This window comes from Salminus brasiliensis, chromosome 1 (genome assembly GCF_030463535.1).
Source record: "Salminus brasiliensis chromosome 1, fSalBra1.hap2, whole genome shotgun sequence".
Classification (NCBI taxonomy): domain Eukaryota; kingdom Metazoa; phylum Chordata; class Actinopteri; order Characiformes; family Bryconidae; genus Salminus; species Salminus brasiliensis.
In genome coordinates, this window is record NC_132878.1 from 82,105,691 (window position 1) to 82,127,417 (window position 21,727).

The 21,727-nt window shown below is 39.7% G+C and overlaps 2 protein-coding genes across 7 annotated transcripts in view; both read right to left on the bottom strand.

The window, feature by feature from the left end:
* The window catches only part of asap1b (ArfGAP with SH3 domain, ankyrin repeat and PH domain 1b), a 104,774-nt gene extending 102,017 nt beyond the window's left edge, over positions 1-2,757 (bottom strand). For all 6 annotated transcript variants that reach the window (XM_072691029.1, XM_072691044.1, XM_072691061.1 and 3 more), the window contains exon 1: positions 1,947-2,757. In XM_072691029.1, the coding sequence (XP_072547130.1) occupies positions 1,947-2,072 (126 nt within the window). In that variant the 5' untranslated portion in view covers positions 2,073-2,757. The remainder of the gene's footprint in view (positions 1-1,946) is intronic.
* Positions 2,758-9,564: 6,807 nt separating this feature from the next.
* gimap4 (GTPase IMAP family member 4) lies at positions 9,565-18,920 on the bottom strand. Its single transcript, XM_072658466.1, has 3 exons — positions 18,783-18,920; positions 14,141-14,932; positions 9,565-13,233 (listed from the first exon to the last, which is right to left on the bottom strand). The coding sequence occupies exons 1-3, from the start codon at positions 18,814-18,816 to the stop codon at positions 13,205-13,207; spliced, it is 855 nt and encodes a 284-aa protein (XP_072514567.1). The 5' UTR covers positions 18,817-18,920; the 3' UTR covers positions 9,565-13,204.
* Positions 18,921-21,727: the final 2,807 nt, after the last annotated feature.

Sequence of the window (21,727 nt, forward strand, 5' to 3'; positions counted from 1 at the left end):
TTTTAAATCTGACCCTACATGTAGCCCAAGGTTATAATGACTTAGTATGTGGACACATTGACATTGAAGACATTTACAGCATGTCAAGTGCCACAACATGCAAATGTTTTTAATATATTTTATTTACTTTATATTTTCAATATAAGCATCTCAAAAGCAACTCTCTTAAACTCGCATTCAAACCACCATGAACCCTCAGTGAACAACTCTGAGCTTACACATTAGTGGAAGTACAAGCCGACACAAAGGGAGACAGATTTTATAAATGCCAAAGGTTTACCAATAATGTGCATAAAAACAAATGTAGAAGATGCAGGTCTCTATCATTTTCTTTTAAAATCAACAGGAACTCCTTACTGTGACCACAGGATGTGTCACAACATACTCACTTCAGAAAGCAGCTCTGTCTAAACAGTTCACTACTTGCTCTAGTATCACCATCAATGCAAGACCTCTCAGAAAGGCTAAAAATATCAGCTGTTTCTGAAACATCAATTCTAAAAGCTTCTTGTAAAACGGGGTCAACGTCTTTTCTAGACACCTGACAGCACTGCAGAGAGCTCGGAGAGATGCCCAGAGAACACTGTTACTGACTCACTTAAATAAATCACTGGGAAGAGGAGACTGTTTGACTGAGGAGACTACCAAACACTTTGTGTTCATGTTCTACCAAACACCCTAGCAAATTATACTTAAATTATACACTATGAAACACTATGTGGTCCTATTCTACCAAACACTGGCAAAACCTACTTAAAAGCATACACTACCAAACACTGTGCGGTCATATTCTACCAAACACTGGCAAAACCTACTTAAAAGCATACACTACCAAACACTGTGCGGTCATATTCTACCAAACACTGGCAAAACCTACTTAAAAGCATACACTACCAAACACTGTGCGGTCATATTCTACCAAACACTATATTGTCATATTCTACTAAACACTCTAGCAAAATCTACTTAAAAGCATACACTACCAAACACTGTACGGTCATATTCTACCAAACACTGTGCGGTCATATTCTACCAAACACTCTGGCAAAATCTACTTAATTCATACACTACCAAACACTGTGTGGTCATATTCTACCAAACACTATATGGTCATATTCTACCAAACACTGTGTGGTCATATTCTACCAAACACTATATGGTCATATTCTACCAAACACTGTGTGGTCATATTCTACCAAACACTGTATGGTCATATTCTACCAAACACTATGTGGTCATATTCTACCAAACACTGTGTGGTCATATTCTACCAAACACTATATGGTCATATTCTACCAAACACTGTGTGGTCATATTCTACCAAACACTATATGGTCATATTCTACCAAACACTCTAGCAAAATCTACTTTAAATCATACACTACCAAACACTGTGTAGTCATATTCTACCAAACACTCTAGCAAAGTCTACCTAAACCATACACTACCAAACACCGTGTGTTCATATTCTACCAAACACTGTGTGGTCATATTCTACCAAACACTGTGTGGTCATAGACTACCAAACACTGTGTGGTCATAGACTACCAAACACTGTGTGGTCATAGACTACCAAACACTGTGTGGTGATACTATTCGTCCCAGCTCTACAAACACTTGCCAACCCTCTAATAAACATGCCTACCCTCTAGTGGCGAAATGATATTCGGCCAAACTCTACCAAACACCCTCATCCTCTCCACTACCCACTACTCCCACTGTCCCCAACACACACCACCCACCACCAAACACTGCCCAACTCTGCCTGCTTTGCTGGCTCAAAATCCTTCTCCAGCTTGATCGCTGTTCGTTGACTTACGGATCTGTCGTCTCCAGCGAACCCATCCTCACTTCTCCGGCACACACACACACACACACACACACACACACACACACACACACACAGTTATCATCTCATCAGGGCCGGACTGTATCTGCCCGCTTACCTCCTCCAGCACGCTGACCGTGTTCCTGCAGCTCTGAAGGCGTGTGGTGAAGCTGGACGTGGTGGGAGAGTTGTAATCCTCCGTCGTCTCCGAGAGAAACTCGGACACCGATATTTGATCCGGCATCCTAAACCAGCAGCGGGGTATTTCCCAGAAGAAAAGACGAAAGTTTCGTTTAGAAAACCGAAAGCATTAATAAGAAACGAGAAAACGCAACTGCGACAACTTCCGAGGCAGTTTGTTGACTAACGGTTGCCTGCCTGCTGCCTGGCTGCTGCCTGCCTGCTGCCTGCCTGCCTGGCTGCTGCCTGCCTGGCTGCTGTCTGGCTGAGTAACGATAGCAAAGCTAAAGCGGACAGAGGGGCGAGAGGAAAACGCTTCCAGCTCGGTTAGGCGACACTGTATCACGTCCTATCTCATTCAGTCCTCCCGTGAACTCCGTCCTGCCGTCCCTGAAGCTCTGGCTTGAATATCTCGACGGTTTGGCTGCGGTTCCGACACACGCTGCTGCTGCTGCTGCTGCTGCTGCTGCTGGTAGTGGTGGTGGTGGTGGTGCTGTGGAGTGAACTAGCGGCGGCGGCGGATGCCCACATTCCGGGTGATGTTCAAACCGTCCCCGCTCAGACCGCCGCGACAACCAGACCACATTTACCAGCTCAGTTATTAATATTTCCTGATATCTTCACAAAACGTATGTCGTCCGCTCGCTCGTCAGATTGTGGTCTAAGTTAAATGCGCAATAAATGACATCCGCGCGCGCGCGCACACATTCACTCACTCTCTCACTCTCTCTCTCTGCCTCTCACTCCATCCACCCACTGTAGCGGAGCTGGAGCTCTGCGCATGCGCCGAGATGCCTCACATGACAGGCTGTTCGTGTTCAGTGGAGGGGCGACCCCCGGGGCATCGTTCCAGCTGTTCACAAGGGGTGGGCGATACTACTCGTTTCTTTTCGACCCAGTACCGATAAATATTCTTTTAAAAGACCGAAAAAGGGTAATAGTTGTGGTTTCTGTGGTTATTTTAAAGCGGGCATCCCTAATTAATGACAGGGCTTGGATATTCTGACCATGAAGAATGGATTTCAGCTTGTTATTTACTGGAATGGCAACCAAATGAGTGATCAGTATTTTGATAATAATATGATCTTATCTGAAGAGGGTTATAATGTGAGGAAGGTATAAGGAATGTGCTCTGCTACTATCAACCTGCCAGGTTTAGGATAAGGCCTTTCTAATAAGACTGGATAAATACTGACAGCTAATCCCAAAGTTCCCAGTAAAATGACATCTTACCGATTCCATAAAGAGTCTTTGGAGGAAAAACTGGACAAACGGGAGGATGATGATCTCATGACTTCTCTGCCAACCTGTAACAGAAAATTATATATATATATATTGCACACATTCATGGCACATCATTCAGATGGACCCATGTACAACATTTCACAATGAATGGACCAAAACAAATAGTCCAATGGTCCACAATGACATAAACTAAAGCTTTGTTATTTTGACTTACATTAAAAGTTTTGCTTCTATAATATATATATATATATATATATATATATATATATATATATATATATATATTTTATAAGGGACTTTAGTCCCATATATAAGTTTACTGCTTCAGACAAAAGCACTGGAATCAAAGTACCAAAGTACCTCATGTGCTCTTCTGTATTGTTACAGATCTCCAGAGTCTTGCTAAGAGCTTTCCAGTGTGTTGATGAACCTTCCCGAGCTGCCGCAGCCTAAAACAGACAGACTTACCCGGCTTGTGCTGACCAGCTAATGTCCATCCAATGTCCTGCTGGGGCAGTGGAAGTTTTCTCCTGTTCTCTTCATGTTCATTGACGTCTCGCTGCCTCCTGCAGTCCAGTGAGCTCACAGGAGAGTGTATGTGAAAGAGAGAGAGAGAGAGAGAGAGAGAGAGAGAGAGAAAGAGGAGAGGAAGGGAGAAGCGACCATGTGCACAAAAAAACAGTCAGTCACAATGGGGCACAGGATCCAGAAGTTTTCAGGATCAGGAAGCGAGGACGTGCACGCGCCCTGCTGAAGGAAGCGTGAGCGCGGATCACTGAGTCTGAGCAGGAGACTAAGGTACCTGATCTAATTGACATGCGTTAGGTCTGTCTGTCTGTCTGTCTATTTGTCTGTCTGTCCGCCAATAAGTATCTAGACTGTCAGTGGTCCTGCATACGTCTGATCTGCAATTTATTAGGAACACTATACTAATACTATACTAATCATACCCTTTGCTCTCAAAGCAATTTGTCACTGTCATGCAAAAACCTTGTATCTCCATAATGTCAGTGAATATCCTGTTTTACCAAATCCCTTCTTTTTGGCCACTGAAGAACACTGAACTCATTCAGTCATGTTCATGAAACCAAACTTTGTGACATGGTGCATCCTCGTGCTGCAAGTAACCATTAGAAGGTGAGTAAATTGTGGTCATGAAGGGATGCACGTCATTAGAAACACTACTCAAATAGGCTGTGGCCTTCAAGCCATGATTGACTAGTATTAACAAGGCCAACACGTGACAAGAAAGCATTCCCCACACCATTACACCACCTCCACCAGCCTGGACTGTTACTCGTTACCCGTTCTTCCTGGCAGATCTTGCTCCAGGTTGTTTGGGTTCGCTGACGTTTCTCCCAAGCTTTTTTAGCAGACTGGGGCAGGTTGTCTTATAGTGTCTCTTGATATTTGTACAATCCATCAGTCTGTCACTTTTAACAAGATGCCTGGTCTCCATTCCAGTCTCCAGACAAGCTCTGATATGTTGTTTTTTATTCAGCATGGCTTCTGTCTAGCCACCCTCCCCTGCAGGCCGATTCAGAACTTTTGATATCATAGGCTGGTACACCTTCAATCCAGTCTCAGCCATTAAACTCTGTGAGTTTGGCAGCTTCTGTTTCCTCACAGTTGATTCAGCAATGCTCACTGGGGAATCTGAACACTTGGATGTTGTTGGACACACAACTTTAGCAATAACTTTCTGTAGAATGCTTCTCTCATTTCCATTTCACAGCTTCCATTCAGATTCACAATCTTGACACAATCTTTTATTTTAAATAAAAATTTATTTCATTTGTTTTTAATGATTCTCATGTAGAGGTGTAATTATGGAGCTTTAACAGTACAGGCCTAAATATTGTGCAAACAGCATTTCTCAGTTATTATTAACGTTCTGACAATTTGTATTTGCACATAAAGCTAATTCTACTTTACATTTATTTATTTTGAGGGTAAGTCTTTTTTAAATTAAATATAATACAGCACAAAGTGTCATTTGCAATCCAGATAAGTCTCATGTTAAGGCAGTTAAAGGCACTGTTATTATATAAAATATAAAATTATATAAAGAGTAAAAAAATATATATATATATATATATGTGTGTGTGTGTGTGTGTGTCCAGAATAATAAGCAGATGGGCCCAGCTTTCCAAAGGTGTCTTATCTGGTAGAGACCTCTATATTTAAAGCAATATTAATAAAATTGAAAAATTGGTTTGAGGTCTGGTGCATATATTTTCACTAGCAGACCAACATTGAAAGGCTCAAAGAATAATAGCTTCAGAGCAATATGATAAGAATAGGCCTGTGTGAGTTTACTGATAATCCCTCATTCCCTCTGTTGAAACAAACCCTTTAACATGCTGCTTTGATATCCAGCACCTGCCACATGGCAAGCATACCTCAAAATAACCTTGTCCTCCAGTCTCTCAGACAGCGCACCAATTCGGGAGTGTCGTGTTCTGCCCCTATAAACCCCAGACCTCTTCCTTACTGTGCTCACCGCTGGAGCTCCCTCAGCGCCCAGAGGGCTCATTATGTGTCATTTTCCTGTTTTTCACAGAGCTGTGGTTGTCTGGGCAGATTTTTTTGTGGAACAGGAAACGGGGTGATTCCACCCGAGACGAGTGAACATAAGGCCAAGAGGATGCATTATCTGCACAGGCCCTGCTGAGGCAGAAAATGACCATACAGGGTGCTGAATCGGGTGTGGTGGGGGAAATCAGGTGATTCTGGGGGAGAACCTGAACAACATTTATAGACCCATGTCCGGACCTCGTTGGCTAGATTGGCTAGACCTGTACTGCACCTTATTTAAAACCGGTCCAGGATGAAACGCTCCTTATAATTGGGGGTGAAAGCACAGGTTAAACTGCTAAAGCGTGAATAGGTTGCTAGATAGAAACATCACAAAATCAAGGAATGAACTGCAAATTTCCAACCGTTAATCATCTGACATACATTACATGGACAAAAGTATTGGGACACCTGCTCATTCATTGGTTTGTTTGAAACCAAGGGTATTAAAAAAAAGAGTTTGTCCAGCTTTTGTTGGAGTAACTGCCTCTACTGTCCCGGGAAGGCTTTTTACTAGATTTTGGAGCTTTGCTGTGAGGATCTGATTGCATTCGGTGCCAAGAGTATAAGTAAGGTCATGAATTTGTTTGATCGCCACGCCACACCACCTCATCCCCAACTTATCCTAAAAGAACTGAAAGGATGAGAACCATTTCAGACAACACAGTTCCAATAGGCTGATGTTTTGTGACAGTAAATACAAATCGGACTGAAGCTTAGCTTAGACTGTGAGGATGTCATTTTCTTTTCATGATATGGCTCCTTTAAATGCATTGCTGTTTTTCTGTCTGTTCACTAGCCTGGGACACACAGTACAGCTATACAGAGCAGTATCAGTTACCTGGATAAGTCTGGAAGTGTCTAGACTCGCAGATTGTTTATATGCTCTAAAACTGGCTACACACTGTCTGCACAAACGCTGCAGTCTGCTGTGTGTAAATGCCTTTGGCCAACTGCTGGGTCTGTCCTCATTTCTGGAACGCTCCTCTGTGTGTTTTCCTTCTCTGACAGGAACCACAAGTGGTATTTCACCGTTGTCATAAGAATGCTATGTCACTGCACACTGATGCCACTGAAAATGAGTGATGCAGACCACACCTCAACATGGAATGCCAGTATATCACACACCATCAAGACATAAAAGCATTTGTTTGAATGTAGATCAGTTCTGAGGGATGTGAGGATGTGTCTACTAGACATGTGTACATACACACAGACACTAACACAGTAGTAATACCCCAACACAACAGCTACAGAGGCAATGCAGCCTCAGAGGTTACGCAAACAGCTGTTCCTGAAACATTTTAATGAAGGGCTGTATTTAGGTCCATCTGCCGCCACCTCATGGCCATACACTGTAACAACATGGCAACAAATGTTAATGAACTCTGACCTTCACTCTTACACAAAACTTTGTGTCTACAAAAATGTAACTTTTACACGTTCTAAATAAAAACAGCCAGATTCAGGGATTCAGGGACAAATGGCAAAAATGAGGATGAGGATGGAAGGTTTTTGTATGATAGCAATGATATGTACCCTTTAACACTATGTTGTGGGGCTCCGGGCGGTCCACTGGAATAAGGCGCTGCCACTATAATCATGCTATATTATGCTGCTTGCCATCAGCAGCCGAGAAGTCTGAGAGAGCACAATTGGCCTTGCTCAGTCAGAGGTGGTTGATGATACTTCCTCCACACATCACTTAGTGTAATGTTGGTCAGGACGGGTGTTCAGGGGGCTAGTAATTGGGTTGGGTCATTGAAAAATGAGAAATAAATATTGGTATCGTTGCTGCCTTTTTTTCTCAACTTTAAAGGAGAAGGAAAAAATCTTTTCAACTGTCAATGTAAAAAAGTAGGTTATCATTTTGGGGCATTTCTATTGGTCCATTCATCATGAAATTTCAACACTGTTTAAAAAACAAAAACAACTGACAACAGACTTAAAAACAGCAAAAATAAAGATACAAGGTTCTGCACCTATATAAAATGATCTAATTATTTATGGCCCTCTGAAATGTGGACATTGTTGACCTCAGAGAAAGAAAGAACAGAAGGAAAGTGTGGAATATGGGCCCTAATACACTTATGTGCACTGTATATCAGTCCACTCTTTCACACACCAAGCACACAAGACACACAGTATGCTGTCATGGTGGTGTGGAACAGATATGCGGTACTGACGACAGAGCAGCCCAATATTGTACAATAAGTGTGTGTCACAAGCAAAGAATCCTCACCCTTTATTAGCGAGTTCACAGAGGGGTCTGACAGGCCTGCTGGGATAACTAACTTGAGTCTGATATTTTAAAGGGGAAATCCACCAAATTATAAAAATTACTACTCAGTATACTTCGGTTGCTGTGATGTAAACAAAGTTGTTCAGAGAGGTTTGGTGTGAAATGATGGATAACACAGGAAAGATCCTCAGAAGAATCTGAGGCGTGGTATTGGAGACTACATTCTTATTGTATTAAAATCAACACTGCATTTAACACTCTATTATGTGACTTGAGTCAGATGATAAAAACTCACTTTTTTAGCCATATAGCATGATCAGTTTAATAAATACACCAAAAACCTTTAAATTTGTGCTCAGAAAAGCTCAGAGAATGTACAACGAGCGGCCGTAACATTAAAACGGGTGAAGTGAACAGCTCTGATTATCTGCTTTTAATGCCACCCGTCAAGGGGTGGATACATTAAGCAGCCAGCTGAACAGGTCAGTTGGTCAGTTGTTGATGTTTTAAAAGCAGGAAAAATGGACTAGTATAAGGATCTGAGTCACTTTGAAAAAGGCCAAATTGTGATGGCTGGACGACAGTTGGGTCAGAGCATCTACAAAGGTCTTAGCAGGTCTTGTGGGGTGTTCCCAGTATGCAGTGTAGTTAGTACCTACGAAAAGTGCTTCAAGGAAGGACAACCAGTGAACAGGCCACAGGGTCATGGGTGCCCAAGGCTCATTGACATTCTAGGAGACCCCACATCACAACTTATAGGACCTAAAAGGATCTGCTGCTAACGTCTATGTGCCAAATACCACAGTATGCCTTTAGAGGTCTTGTGGAATCCATACCTCAATGGGTCAGAGCAGTTTTGGTAGCATGAGGAAAACTCCACAATATTAGTCAGGTTTTAATGTTATGGCTGATCAGTAAAAACAATATAAAGTTACTCTTTTCTAAAGGTCTCTTAATGTCCACTGTACAGTAATCATTTACTCACCTCCAAAATGTAAACATTAAATAATGATAATTATTATTATATTAATTTAGACTTTTCTGGGCACATTGATGCCATTCGTATTTACCAAGTTCATAACAACTGCAGGTGATTGTGCATTTGGACCTTGGTCAGACATATTGGTGGTGATGGGAAGCATGGGTTATGATGTCTACAACACCAATACAGCACTTTATTAGCTAACCAAATCTATCAGTTGGCTTCCACATAATCTGTGCTTATATATGAAATGCTTTGTGGAAAAAAGGAGGGTAAACTAATGGTAAATCTGGCACAATACATTGTCTCTGGGTTCTACTTTGTCTTACAACACGCTGCATGTACCTTTCCACCATATATGCAGGGGCCATTTGTCATCAGTTCAAAGTAACAGATGCTGTGATGTAGCTTTTAGAGGCATCAAAGTCTTCAGGCGTCTGCTTCCCATCTCTACCACCACCACCAATTCTGCCTTTGTTAGCTGCTCATGAACAGGGCAAGACACTGCACTGAACTTCAGCTTTCTTTTAATCATAAAATACACATCTGATTTAAAAAACACGGCTACTGACTGCAAGAACACAAATACAGCACTTAAAGGCACACAATGTCATGTGTTTCATACACAGAGATTAATTACACAGTAACTACTCTACTATACACGTTCACTGTATAGCTCAGAGCATCTACTGAAGTTGTGGACAGCAGGGCTGAGTTTCATCCTACATGTTTAGGAACCAATGCAGAAAACCTGACTTCAGTACTGATTCCTAAACTGTATTGTTTCAGTACTTTATTTTAAAATTTACAGAGAAATTGGTTGTGGATTAAAGCAGAAATGGGTGTAAGGTGCTGGATCTGGATGCAGTACAAAAGGCTGATGCTGACAGGACCGATCACTTGAATCCTATTTACGTGCTTCAAATGTGAACATCGGTTCCATTCGGTGATGAAATTACCATGTGTTTTTTTGTTTATAAAAGGCTTTTTTATATTAAAAAAATGACATACACATTTGAATCATGTAAATTCAACACCATCTTGATATTTGTTAATTAATGGCCATTTTTAAATGCTCAAATTAATGCTCAAACTGCATTACAAGGGTTAATCAAAACAGTCAAACCAACACTGGCTCATACATTCTCCAAAAGTATGCCCACATTCCTTCTGGAATATATCTTAACCCACTCATGGCCAACATCTATCTGTCTATATATTTAGTATGATTACGAAATGATTAGTACGAAATGTGTGATTAGTTTAAAGGGATAAAAATATGTTTTGGTTGTACTTTGTCTGAAACATCTAACCAATATGCGAATATAACATTTTTTTTAAGGACATCAACTCACATGGCCAGAAGAGTGAATTTAATGACACATTAAAGGAGTAGATTACATTAAAAATAAATTAAAGAGGAGGGGAAAATCAAACAAACCTGTTCTATGACAGCCAAGACATGTTTGAGGCATGTTTTTTAGATTAAAATAAGAGATGCTAGGCTAACACTGCTACCAAACACTGTCACCAATCACATCTATAAATAAGACAAATCTACCAAATCCACCAATAAAAACAAGCAAAGACCTGCATGTGTGTGTTTTGAATGGATTAACATTTTTCTGCATGTCGTTGCAGAAATGAGATTGGTGACAGTCTAAGTACGGTGTTTATTAACAACATTAGCCTAGCATCTTCGGTTTTAAACAAAAAAAAAAAAAGCATGTTATTAGCTGCATTTGGGGTAAATAATAAATCATGATCACTGCTGAACTATTCCATTAAGTCCGAGGTGGCCAACAGGGGCTGGAGTCCAGCACAGGTCGCTGATTTCCCAGCTCAGACTTAATAGGCTAAACTAAACCCCACAATTAATAGGCATGTTTAACCAAGTGTGTTTGAGCAGAATCAGCAAAAAACAGTGCAGTAATCCGACCCTCTAGGACTGGCATGCAAACCACTGAATTAGGTGATCATTTATTTTCTGCCCCATGGCCTGATAGATTTGGTTCTCAGGCAAGCTTCAAGAGCACACTGACCAAAGAAATGTTAAAAATGCCAGATATGAACATTAATGGGTTAAAATTCATTGCAGCGGCAGGATGGTGTTACTGTTGCAGGATGTATTCTTATGTAAATCTGTATTGCATTAATCACTGGTGTTATTAATGTAATGGGAGGGCACGGCTCAGTTGTAAAAAAAAAAAAGTTTGTCACCGAGTTTTGTCATTTAATAGCTGCCACATCTCCTAATGTCTTAAATAAGCCAATTATTGTATCACCCAAATCAAAATGTAAATGTGAAGTATTTAATAAAACCGGCTGTTTCGGAGTTAAAGCTGTCTGCTAACAGCAATCACATTCATCTACTTACACAGTTTAGAATAACTGTTAAACAGGTCACAATGCATTTTGACCATGGTCATGAAGCGGCTCATCAAAGGAAAAGGAAAAGTTATAGGTCAGTTGTGTCAACAACAGCAAATTGTCTATCCAAATGTACACTACCGTTCAAAAGTTTGGAATCACTCTTCTTTAATGACATAAAATCTGTTTTGTTGCAGATGCTGACAATTCTAAAACAATACTCTACAACTCTCTGAGGCTGCTGACCGCTCCTTTAGAGACTGGACCACATTCAGATTTAATCAGACCACATGAAAAGCCATGTGTAAACACACCTATGAAAAATTGTTTGATAGTGGTCAGAGGCTGAGCTTGACCACATTTAATGTACTTAAGACACTCTCCCCATTACTAGCCAGTGTGGGTGTGTGTACGTTAAAAAAAAAAAAAAAAAAGTTCAAGTACAATGCTGAGAATTAGGTTATAATAAAGTATCCCACACACCTTGTGAAAAAAACCCTGTGGCACCAAGAGTACTGCAATCTGTGAGTATTACTATAAATAATTACAGTATATTAATTATTACTGAATAACTAAACATAAGAACTTAATGTTATTCAGAATGTTCTCTCGGGCTTAAGGGTTCTTCGCACTGGTGAAAACCGTTTTCAGAACCTGGTCACACATGGTTCTACATAGCTCAGAAAGATCACACTATCCACTGTTACGATTCCAATAAGTTTTTTGTACAATATTAGAACCTTTTTCGCTTAGAGGGTAGGTTACAACTTATCACTGAATAAATGACGGACGTTCTTTGATATGAATTATGATTCCAAACTCTTGATGGTAGTAAAATGTATGAATTACACACAGAAAGAGAACAGGAATACATTCTATCTAAGTGCCTGGTAACACATGACAAAAGACAGCTCTTGTTAAAATGCAATACTCAATACTCTTAATGAGGAATGTCTGCACACAGTATATCCTAGCTGACTGTTTCAGTGTTAGTAAATTCTACTAAATGCTATTATTTCAGTGTAACTGTTACAGGAATTATTCAAGAGCAGTGTTCACAAATCTACTGTTAAACAAACAGTAAACATAACAGTCCTACATTAATAAATATACTAATAAAAGAAAAACGTTATATTAAAACTCCTCTTTAAAACGTCCCTCTGAAACTGGCCCTCTCAATATTGTTGTGAAACTAGACAAAAACGTAGTAGGAGTTTCAAAAAACAAAACAAAAAGAAATTGCAAACAAAAATAATAATCGGATTATGACATTATATTACAATATAATAATCCTAATTATTATGTTCATAAACAAGGTAACATTTTAATAACAAATGTAGAAACAAATGCAAGAACCGGACATCAATTTAGTGTAGGCCTAAGCTAGGTAGTTTATAGTTAAGGATTTGGTCACTATTTCTGGGTTCTATGAATATTAAGCTCCAGGACTTTTGTACTCATTCACTAACAGCCAAAAAAGCATCCCATGTGTAATAACTAACATTTGCTTTATCAATTTAAGGACTTTGAGAGACTATCAGTCAACGGTCATCAATCTATTAGTGCAAATAAACAGAATGGGAGTGTTTGATTTATGACTTTGCTGTCTCATCTTTACCTCTTCAAGAAGTATTCAGCAAATCCAGCATCTCAACAAACAGTATCAAATAAATATATGATTTTTGTTTGGTAAATAAATATCGGGTTTGTAATTTGGAGTTGACGTTGGAGCGAGGTGTGGAATAAAGCAGCACTGTTTGATTCTCAGCTCAGATATCCTTTAGTCTGACACACCCTCAACCATAGGACCTGGAGAAAAAAGCAGAAAACAATATAAAATACATTTCAACAACTGGGGGGGCATCAGAAATCCCATCTGTACCAACTATAAAAGAACATTTTCAGCTTTAATTCAATTTAAAATTGAAATGCTTCATTTAATGGTTTTATGAAGGGGTTTTGTCCTAAGATGTACACCAATCAGCCATCACATTAGCACCACTAGAATGTGAAGTGAAAGTCATTGATTATCTTGATCTACAGTGGCATCTGTCAAGGGGTGGGATAAATTAGGCGGCAAGTGAACAGTCAGTTATTGAAAGTGATAAAGGTGTTAAAAGCAGAAACAAAACAGCCAAGCATAAGAACCAAACTGAAGCATGGATTGAATTGTGATGGCTAAATGACTGGATCAGAACATCTCTAGAACATCAGACAGGTCTTATGTGGGTTTTATGTGGTATGCAGTGGTCAGAACCTCTCAAAAGTGGTCCAAAAAAGGACAACCGGTGACCTAAGGGCACCTAAGGCTCACTGATGTGATCCATGGAGGCCACACCCAAAAACTTCCAGGCCTACAGACTTAAAGCCCCTGCTGCTAATGTCTTAGTGCCAGATATAACAGGACACCTTCAGTGGTGTTGTGGAGTCCATGCCTCGAATGTTCAGATCTGTTGTGGCAGATCCGTTATTAGGCAAGTGGTGCTAATATTATGGCTGATTTGTATATTTTTATAATATATTCATGGTTCAAGTTGCCATTTTGGAAATGCAAGGGTTTTGTGTGACAGTGACCATTTTAGTCTTAGCTAAACTGGAGTAACTTTACTTACTATGCAAAAGTATCACCTATAAAAACCCAAACACTGAACTGGGACTTGATCAGCACATCTCTACACATGAGCATTTTCAACAGTGAAGGTAGGCATTGACTTACTCTGTGGAGGGTCCACATCCATGGCTCGTAGGGAGCTAAAGGAACAGTTCTTTTTGGGTCTAGCCCCAAGATCCCGCTCCTCTTTTACTGTATTGGGGTTCAGGTTCTCACTGTTAGCCTTGGCTGGAGCCGCACTCTGAGGTGTATTCTCCCCAGTTTGTGTTCTAAATATCCCTCCTTCCTCAGCCACCATCTTCTCAATCCTCTCCATCAGGAGGGGAAGCTGAGGGTGCTCCCCGAAGATGTGGTTGTTGATAACATGGTATCTTTTCTTGCACTTATCCACCACCCACTGAAGCTCACGGCCCTCCCTGCGAATGTGCCTCTCGATGGACCTATCCCGCAGCACCTCGGCCCACGTAAACACCACCAAGGTGTGCTTCCACACGTCGTCACCGAACAGCGCCACATTCTCCTCGATGCGAGCTCTATCTGTTTCTGTGAACATGCCCACGGGGATAACCAGCAGAAACGCGTGCGGCCCCGGCGAGCACATGCTCACGCTCCGTAACATTTCCTCTCTGTACGATGCCGGCGTGGTCTGAGCAGAGAACCAACCGGGCGTGTCGACTATGGTCACCTTGCGACCATCCACCTCGGTCTCGCGTTTCACAGAGAATTCGGACGCACGCTCCAAATGGAACTCCTCTCGACCTAGGATGGTGTTTCCAGTCAGGCTCTTGCCAGGCCACCTCCAGCCTAGCAGCACCAGGCGCAGCTCAGGGAGGCGGTTAGCATCTCGGGCAGCTTTGGCAAGCCTCTTTTCCTCCTCAGGGTCAGGCAGGTCATCACCTGTAGAACACAGTGATTTTAATGGCTTTGCCGTGTAGCTTTTCATCCGAACATAAAAACAGCTGTAGAAAATGTTCTTTACACTTCAGTCACCTTTTACCAGTGTGCTCAATCATAGTGCAGCCAACAATAAAGACAGCATCACAGTTCTTTCATACAGAAATAGAAAATATAACTGTAAAATATAACCCATTTTACTTGGCCATGTATGCGACTCAAGTACTCTGATTAGGTTTATAACGATTCATAAATTTCAGTAAATCATTTGATTTAATACATTTTTCTATACAGCAAAACTACTAAAAGCCACCAAAAATACTTTACTTTACAATTTCCATTTTTTAGCTTATTGCCTTCGTTAACATGGTAAAAGTGTTATAGAGTAGCTGTCACTCAAAAATATTGTATCTCAAAAACTGCAACTGAGGGAAAAAACTTCTTAACTTTCATTTTGTAGCATTTCTATAGGGCATGTCAAAAAGTTCAGAAAAACTGAGATTCAAGACTTTTGTGTGACAGTGACAACAGCATTACAATGCACAAGGGACAAGCTAATATGACCTTATGAGGATTTTGGAGGGCATGAGGAGGGGAGGAATTCATTGTGGAGGATAACCAGTAGCTGCTAGTTTAACTTGTTATACTTTGTGCAGACTAAATCAACCATAAACCAGTGTAAAGTATAATATTAGGGCTGCACAATATATTGTTTCAGCATCGCAATCTCAACGTGCATTTGCGCAATAGTCACAACGCAGGACGAGCAGTGTCGCGTAAGGCAAATGCAATCATATATCAGGCTACAACTTGCCTTTGATACAAAAGAAAAATAAACACTGTTCTCATTCCCCATGACATATTTCCAGAGTCAGATAAAATCTGCCCAAAATCATTTAGTACTGCAATCTTAAATACACAGAATTCATTTCTTAAAATCATTAACATCTGGAGAAATCGGGTGAAAATTCCTGTATTATTTAATATCACTGTTAGGAGTGAACGATACAGTAAAACTGCTATATCACGATAGTTAAAGACATTTTTACAATACACAATATTTATCACTATATATATATATATATATATATATATATATATATATATATATATATATATATATATATATATATATATGATCACAGGCAAAATATAGTATAGTATTATAGTATATATAATATATATACAGTTGTGACATATTCTTAAAATCTGCTTAAAATTTAAATACTGTCAATAGTATTTGTACTAGTATTACTAGTATATAGTATATTACTATTACTAGTACATTACTATTACTAGTATACTAGTATTACTAGTATTCAAAATGTCCTGCACGTCATCTAATTAAACCAGTCTAATTACAGACTAATTACACAATAGCTACTGTAAACACACAGAACACCTTCAGCGATTATGAAGGTTTTTTTAGGATCATATAATTTAGTTCAATAGGGTAACCTGACAGCGCTAGAATCAGCTAGAACGTTGACAGTAGTTGTAAGAGGCAGTTTAGGGGTTAACTCGTTGTAGTAGTAATTTAGTTAAAACGGTTAAAATATGGTGAAGATAGTTTAATAAGAATTCATAATGAGTGTATTTTTCATTTCCGTCTTCCGTCAGTAATACATATTTTACACTGCTTGCAGGTTAAGGGCAGAGGGCAGCTAGAGACGCTGGAATTCACACTGTTAGTAATAAAACCTGCAGCTGATCAGTGTTTATTGAGCACTAACAGCATCCTCCATATGCTTAGAAAAGCATAGTTATTACGATACAATAGAATATCATCATATTGCTGAGCTCTACGTTGGAAGCCACATAGTTTTTTGAGCGAGCTAAATCGAGTCTAGTGTAATGTCTGTTTTTGTGTTTCACAAGTAAACCTTTAAAAGTCTAACTTGATCAGTCTAACTTTTTTTTTTTTTTTTTAAATACTGGTTGAATCTGCAAGAAACGAAGTGCCAGAACTTAAAGACAGGCCAAGCCAGACAGTCAGCTTTTCTCTGAAAAGGAAAGTAACCTGAAACAATGCAAGTCAGTAATCGTGTGCATTGGGAGAGAAAGAGAGAGAGAGAGAGAGAGAGAGAGAGAGAGTAAGAGAGAGAGAGAGAGAGAGAGAGAGAGAGAGTAAGAGAGAGAGAGAGTGGGAGACAGAGAGTAAGAGAGAGAGAGAGTGGGAGACAGAGAGTAAGAGAGAGAGTGGGAGACAGAGAGTAAGAGAGTGGGAGAGAGAGAGAGAGAGAGTGGGAGACAGAGAGTAAGAGAGTGGGAGAGTGGGAGACAGAGTAAGAGAGTGGGAGAGAGAGAGAGAGAGAGAGAGAGAGAGAGAGAGAGTGGGAGACAGAGAGTAAGAGAGAGAGAGAGTGGGAGACAGAGAGTAAGAGAGTGGGAGAGAAAGAGAGAGAGAGAGAGAGAGAGAGAGAGAGAGTGGGAGAGAGAGAGAGTGGGAGACAGAGAGTAAGAGAGAGAGAGAGAGAGAGAGAGAGAGTGGGAGAGAGAGAGAGAGAGAGAGAGTGGGAGAGAGAGAGAGAGAGAGAGAGAGAGAGAGAGAGAGAGAGTGGGAGACAGAGAGTAAGAGAGAGAGAGAGAGAGAGAGAGAGAGTGGGAGAGAGAGAGAGAGAGAGAGAGAGTGGGAGACAGAGTAAGAGAGAGAGAGAGAGAGAGAGAGAGAGTAAGAGAGAGAGAGAGAGAGAGAGAGAGAGAGTGGGAGAGAGAGAGAGAGAGAGTGGGAGAGAGAGTAAGAGAGAGAGACAGAGAGAGAGAGAGAGAGAGAGAGTGGGAGACAGAGTAAGAGAGAGAGAGAGAGAGAGAGAGAGAGAGAGAGAGAGAGTGGGAGACAGAGAGTAAGAGAGAGAGAGAGAGAGTGGGAGAGAGAGAGAGAGAGAGTGGGAGAGAGAGAGAGAGAGAGAGAGAGAGAGAGAGAGAGAGAGAGAGAGAGAGAGAGAGAGAGTGGGAGACAGAGTAAGAGAGAGAGAGAGGTAGAGTGCAAGAACATGGCGACAGAGCACAAGCAGGTGTCATGGAGGTGAATGAGAGAGCAGCCAAGGTTGGCAAGTACTGGAACTCCAACAGACTGCACCCATACTCCAGTCTGATGACCCCAGATGGATCATTGAGGTCTATCGTGTTTTTATAATGAACCGGATGCTGGGACTGACCACTAGGAATGTGTCACTCAGTGGAATTGACCTAAATCCTGTAGCTAAACATGAATATCCATCATGATCACTTCAGCAGCAGGAAGGTAGCTGTGAACTCCCCTATTGCTGCAAGTCTGGACTACCCATCAGGCTTACGCAACCCTTAAAGCTTGGTCATTTCTCAAACCTGATCCTCTTCAGCTGAGAGGAAACGAGCAGGTCAGCTGCGGGATGGGGGATGACACGAAGATGGTGTCAGTGCTCAGTGTCTGCTGACCTCTAGTACTAACTAGCTATACCACCTCGCAGTGAAGAGCTGAGTTATTAGTAAACGTTATTATTAGCTAACGTTACCGAGACATGTGATATGTGCGTTTTCCTGAGGCTCCTCTCAGTGAGCTCGTTCACCCTACATATTTAATCGGCTCTGGCTCAGGCTGCTCCCCCAACCTCTTCTCACACGACCTGTTGAGCTGGGGTTCGCCCAACTGCCCAAACTACAAGCTGAACAGAGAGAAATGAGAGAGACAGCCGGAGACTGTAGCGTGTGGGGCTGACTGCTAGTGGTGTGTCTGCGGCTCCGGGCGTGAGTTGAGAAGTGAAACGTGTCAGTCTGAGACAAAAGCCAGTGGAGCAGCTCCGGAGGGCCAACACGCTCGCCCACCCGCCCGCGACGCCCCTCTCTAACCTGGAAACACCGTAAAAACACCTACCGTGTAATTCTGTCGCTTTGCTGGAATTCATCATGAAGTTGTCGTCTTGACGTCCGTCTCCTTTATCCGGGAGAGAGGGATTTCCTGCTCGTTTGGCAGGCGGGTCAGCAGGAGCGGGAGGCGCCAACGTTAAGTTACTGTACCGTAGTGAAACTACAGCCCCGCCCAAAGCGCCATTTTCAAACCAAAGGTCCCCGAGTACTCATTCACACCCGCTCAGAAAGAGAAACTCCCACACCTGAGTAAACTCTGCTCCAGGACCTGATTAAGACACCAACACAGTCATTCACTGAGGTTCTGCATAAAGTGCTCAGTTCTAGATAATCTCACAAGGTCAGAACTGTTCACAGCGGCGGTGATAGGAACCAGGCTGTCATTCACCAGTATTTAATTCCTCTAGAAAAGTAATTAATTATTATAAAAATGGTATTTAATTCCTCTAAAAAAGTAATTAATTATTATAAAAATGGTATTTAATTCCTCTAGAAAAGTAATTAATTATTATAAAAATGGTATTTAATTCCTCTAAAAAAGTAATTAATTATTATAAAAATGGTATTTAATTCCTCTAGAAAGGTAATTAATTATTATAAAAATGGTATTTAATTCCTCTAAAAAAGTAATTAATTATTATAAAAATGGTATTTAATTCCTCTAGAAAGGTAATTAATTATTATAAAAATGGTATTTAATTCCTCTAAAAAAGTAATTAATTATTATAAAAATGGTATTTAATTCCTCTAGAAAGGTAATTAATTATTATAAAAATGGTATTTAATTCCTCTAAAAAAGTAATTAATTATTATAAAAATGGTATTTAATTCCTCTAGAAAGGTAATTAATTATTATAAAAATGGTATTTAATTCCTCTAGAAAAGGTAATTAATTATTATAAAATGGTATTTAATTCCTCTAGAAAGGTAATTAATTATTATAAAAATGGTATTTAATTCCTCTAAAAAAGTAATTAATTATTATAAAAATGGTATTTAATTCCTCTAGAAAGGTAATTAATTATTATAAAAATGGTATTTAATTCCTCTAGAAAGGTAATTAATTATTATAAAAATGGTATTTAATTCCTCTAAAAAAGTAATTAATTATTATAAAAATGGTATTTAATTCCTCTAGAAAGGTAATTAATTATTATAAAAATGGTATTTAATTCCTCTAGAAAGGTAATTAATTATTATAAAAATGGTATTTAATTCCTCTAAAAAAGTAATTAATTATTATAAAAATGGTATTTAATTCCTCTAGAAAGGTAATTAATTATTATAAAAATGGTATTTAATTCCTCTAGAAAGGTAATTAATTATTATAAAAATGGTATTTAATTCCTCTAAAAAAGTAATTAATTATTATAAAAATGGTATTTAATTCCTCTAGAAAGGTAATTAATTATTATAAAAATGGTATTTAATTCCTCTAGAAAGGTAATTAATTATTATAAAAATGGTATTTAATTCCTCTAGAAAAGGTAATTAATTATTATAAAAATGGTATTAAATTCCTCTAGAAAAGTAATTAATTATTATAAAAATGGTATTAAATTCCTCTAGAAAAGGTAATTAATTATTATAAAATGGTATTTAATTCCTCTAGAAAAGGTAATGAATTGCTATAAAAAAAGGTATTTAATTCCTCTGAAAAACTAAATTTAATTCATCTAAAATAATAATTAATCTAGAATAAAATTCTTTTAAAAATGTATTTAATTCATCTAAATAAGGTATTTAATAACTCTAATAACTCTATCTCTAACTCTAATCTATGACCAAGACACTGTTTTACAATTGTTCCACACATGACTTTAAGGCAAAAAACTGGAGGACTAGATGCTGATCAGGTGTATCTGCGCTAGACAGTTATATAACTGTATATATACACACACACACACACACACACACACACAGTTTTTTTTAACTGGTACCCCTCAGTTTAAAAAATCGTATAAATTGAATCTGACAAAAGTAATAATTAAAAAAATGATTAGACCATGCTTAAAGACCATGATTAAACCATGCTTCAACAGAATTCTTTTAAAATGTAAACTCATTAAACAGGCCTGGACAGAAATGATGGTACCCCTGAAAATAATGTGATAAAGGGTAGTCACTGTGCTGTTTGGTGACATGGTGTGTACCACACTCGACATGGACCAGAGGAAGTGAAGGAAAGAGTTGTCTCAGGAGATTACAAAGAAAATTATAGACAAGCATGTTAAAAGTAAAGGTTATGAGACCATCTCCAAGCAGCTTGATGTTCCTGTGACTACAGTTGCACAAATTATTCAGAAATTTAAGATCCATGCGACTGTAGCCAACCTCCCTGGATGTGGCCGCAGGAGGAAAATTGATGACAAATCAAAGAGACGGATAATACGGATGGTAACAAAAGAGCCCAGAAAAACCTCTAAAGAAATTAAAAGTGAACTTCAAGCTCAAGGAACATTAGGGTCAGATTGCACCATCCGTCGTTGTTTGAGCCAAAGTGGAATTCATGGGAGACGACTAAGGAGGACACCATTGTTGAAAACAAATCATAAAAAAGCCAGGCTGGAACTACATGTTGACAAGTCCCAAAGCTTCTGGGAGAATGTCCTATAGACAGATGAGACAAAAATGGAATGTTTTGCCAAGGCACATGAGCTGTGTGTTCACAGACGGAAAAATGAAGCATATCAAGAAAAGAACACTGTCCCCACTGTGAAACATGGAGGAGACTCTGTTATGTTCTGGGGCTGCTTTGCTGCATCTGGCACAGGGTGTCTTGAATCTGTGCAGGGTACAATGAAATCTCAAGACTATTAAGGGATTCTAGAGAGAAATGTGCTGCCCAGTGTCGGAAAGCTTGGTCTTAGTGGCAGGTCATGGGTCTTGCAACAAAATAATGATCCAAAACACAGCTAAAACACCCAAGAATGGCTAAGAGGAAAACATTGG

Coding starts and splice junctions, on each gene's coding strand:
- gimap4 (XM_072658466.1), bottom strand. CDS start 18,816: ATGATGAATTCCAGCAAAGCGACAGAATTACACG. Junction 14,933..18,782: donor CAAAGCGACAGAATTACACG/GTAGGTGTTTTT, acceptor TGTGTTCTACAG/GTGATGACCTGCCTGACCCT. Junction 13,234..14,140: donor GGATGTGGACCCTCCACAGA/GTAAGTCAATGC, acceptor TTTTTTCTCCAG/GTCCTATGGTTGAGGGTGTG.